Source organism: Pundamilia nyererei, unplaced genomic scaffold (assembly GCF_000239375.1).
Source record: "Pundamilia nyererei isolate P.nyererei 1_Seehausen unplaced genomic scaffold, PunNye1.0 scaffold00025, whole genome shotgun sequence".
In the NCBI taxonomy this organism is placed as follows: Eukaryota; Metazoa; Chordata; class Actinopteri; order Cichliformes; family Cichlidae; genus Pundamilia; species Pundamilia nyererei.
This window is the reverse complement of record NW_005187426.1, coordinates 486,063-489,223: the sequence shown is the minus strand read 5'-3', so window position 1 is coordinate 489,223 and position 3,161 is coordinate 486,063. Positions and strand designations below refer to the sequence as shown.

General features: G+C 38.5%; 1 protein-coding gene across 2 annotated transcripts in view; it reads right to left on the bottom strand.

The window, feature by feature from the left end:
* Positions 1-522: 522 nt before the first annotated feature.
* The window catches only part of LOC102203896 (myocyte-specific enhancer factor 2A-like), a 45,718-nt gene continuing 43,079 nt past the window's right edge, over positions 523-3,161 (bottom strand). For both annotated transcript variants that reach the window (XM_005727533.1, XM_005727534.1), the window contains exons 9-10: positions 2,256-2,358; positions 523-1,582 (exon numbers count right to left, since the gene is read on the bottom strand). In XM_005727533.1, the coding sequence (XP_005727590.1) occupies positions 1,249-1,582; positions 2,256-2,358 (437 nt within the window). In that variant the 3' untranslated portion in view covers positions 523-1,248. The remainder of the gene's footprint in view (positions 1,583-2,255; positions 2,359-3,161) is intronic.

Below are 3,161 nucleotides of genomic sequence, written 5' to 3'. Positions count from 1 at the left end.
ATTAACTAATCAATAAACCTTTTCTAGAGAGGAGTTGTCTTCTTCTCACATTTATTTTGGGGGGTTTTGGGTTTTTTTTGATAGTTTAACAGTGATGAGTAGACAGGAAAGAGGGGGAGAGGGTGCAAAGGTCTCCAGAGATCCGACTCGAACCCAGGCCACTGCATTTCAGCTGTAAGGCAAACAGACGCCTCCTCGACCAGTAACCTTTTTTTTTTTTTAGAATTGTTTCCTAAGCTTTCTTCACAAAGCCAGTTTATCTATTTATCTAAGAAAGGATACAAATGGTTCTGTAGTGTAGGCTTTAACAACTTTGCTTGGCAAGCAAAAGGTTGCTGGTTAAATTCCAGCCAGAGACCCAAATCCCCCTTGGGTTTGTACCAGGAAGGGCATCTGGCATAACACTGCCAAGTCAAATATGCAGACCTACCTGCTTTGGTGACCCCTTGTAACAAAGGAGCAGCTGAAAGTAGCTTTATCTAAGAAATTATGGGAGTTTCAGGAGACAAAGTGTGAAGGCAGGCAGATAAAACACACTGACAAAACGCTATAGTTACACCAAAAGTGATATATATTAAAGATACTATGTACAAACAATAGTGACATGTTTTGGTAGTACATATACAAGTGTCCATGGCTTTCGATTTCAAATCTGAATGAAATATTGTATAATTTTGTGCACAATATAAAAACACACACAACATAGAAAACAGTATACTGCTTTGGCTGATATAAATACGTGTTTTTATAAAGAGGAGTAACAGAAATGATGATGTGGAGGGAGTATTGCTTTCACGATGGACTCATTTAATGGTTTTAAACCCTGAGAAGATTAGAAATGAATTGGTTGACACCAAGTAACTTTACCCACTCATGAACTTTGATTTTATGCTTTGTCTCTCTTCCATCCAGCGCCACAGTGCACTGCAAATGGAAATAACTGTACTCTACTGTAACTGTACTGCATTTGGACCCAGATATTTAATCTCCAAAGCTTTAATTGTTTGTAAAAGAAGAAAATAAGATTAAATGAAGTACCACTGTAATTTCAGCTTTATCCAATCAAGAATGCTCAGACGAATGTTGCTCAACCCTTCTCAAGAAATTCCGAGTAACCAAAACAACAGCAAAAAATTTTTTTTTAAAGAAAATTCAACAGAACACGTCAATAAAAACCACATTTCATTTGCACAACAGTGTCCTTCCTGTTTTTTGCCCTGGTGCAGCTTCTCGATGTAGCTCCAGGCTCTATGTCACCCAGCTGTCCATTCGGATCCGCTTGACTGTCGGACTCTCCCTGCCCTCTGACCGACTCGCAGGGAGCAAGTGGAAGTCAGGTCGCTGCTGCTCTTCCCGGTCACTGCCGCCCTCGTGAGAGCTGCAGGAGGAGCCAACGCTGTCAGAAGGGGACCGTCCCATCTCTGCTCGAGCTGATGAGGAGGCAGAGGAGTGAAGATGAGGGTGAACATGTGGATGGGTCATGTACCCAGACTGGCTGAGGTGGTCACGGGGTGGAGAGATTGGCTCAGCTTTGATGTTGATGTTATGATTGGTGCTGATGGAGAGAGTGGAGCTTCCTGACCTACAGACACAGGAAGAGAAAATTTGAGGCTGTGACTCTGGAGTGAAGATGCCATCTGGTGGTGACATGGCTGTAATCGGCCTGTAAACAGAAACGTTTTCTCTGAAAACTGTGGCTATTGAGTACATTTAATAATAATAATGTATTTAAAGTAAAAAGTGGAGATAACTGCATTTCTATTTAAAGCTCTTTTAAACATCTACGTTACCACAGATTAAGAGGCCAGTATTGTACTTACAATTTGATTGATTTCATAGCTAGGGTAAAATGTGTCTAATAGACGTAACATATAGCAGATATGTTGAGATTATAAAATAGCTTTTTATTACATACATCACCCAAAAGTACATAACTTCATGGTCTTACACAAAAGCAAAAATGTGTGATGTTTGAACCAGAATTATTATTTATTACATATTTTAGGGCAATTATCTATGTCATGGAATCTGTTATCATATATATTATATCTATGTATATATTTATACATATTTGCATTTCTCCAACTCTGTGCACGCTACTTCAGTTTACTGCACACTGTATGATCAGGTAATTTTTAACTTTATGTCAACAACACAGTATGTCTGCACAAAAAAAAAAAACAGTGTAAAGAAATGGTTAAACATTTAATCTGTAAATCATGAAGGGAGACAGTTTAACTGTGTCAGGCTCTTACCCCATGGAGCTCAGCTGCTGTTGCTCCCATGCTGCCATTGAGCTCAGAGAGGGCCCTGCAGCAGAGTTAAAGCCTGATAACTCTCCACTGTTCAGGGAGTAATCTGACAAAGACAGAAGGAGAGAGACTAATAATAATAATAATAATAATAATAATAATAATAATAATGGACTGCATTTATATAGCGTTTTTCGGGACCCCTCAAAGCGCTTTACAATACCACTATTCATTCACTCTCACATTCATACACTACATGCACATCATGCCGATCAAAAAGCATTACACTTCTATAAAAAGTCAAACATTACCTTTTTTAACAACACTTGAATACAGTATAAACGCTGCACCACAACTTCTCTTACATTCTTGTTATGAGCTGCTAAGCTACCTGAAACTATTTCACTTTTAGTAATGTGCTGAAAATTTGTAAAAGTGAAACCAGAACTCACCCACTAGAGCCCTGTATTTGCCCACATGCACGGAGGCCTCTATACTCAGTTTTGTGACACAAGGTAGCTGAGAGGCTTTGAAAGTTGGTATTTTGTTGATGACTGGATTAAATCATTGTGTTTGAAAATACTTATAGTACACAACAACACAGAGAGCTCTGTTGTGTAGCATTAGAAAAATATTTCAATACTATATCATTTGGCAACGATCACAGTGTTTTTAGTTAGTTAACTAACTTTAATTAGCTATTTCAGGGTGTTTTTTTAATTAATATAACTGAATACAGACTGGATAGAGTGCTTTGAAAAAAATTTAAATGTTAAAGAAAATTTCAGGCCAGAAAAAAAGTAATTTCCAACTAACAGTGGGATTTCATCTGCCTTGCTAGAAGGCAGGGCTGTTATGTGCTTGGTTGTCTTAAGGGGAATCTTTACACAGTCTGCACCTGGGGCCTTG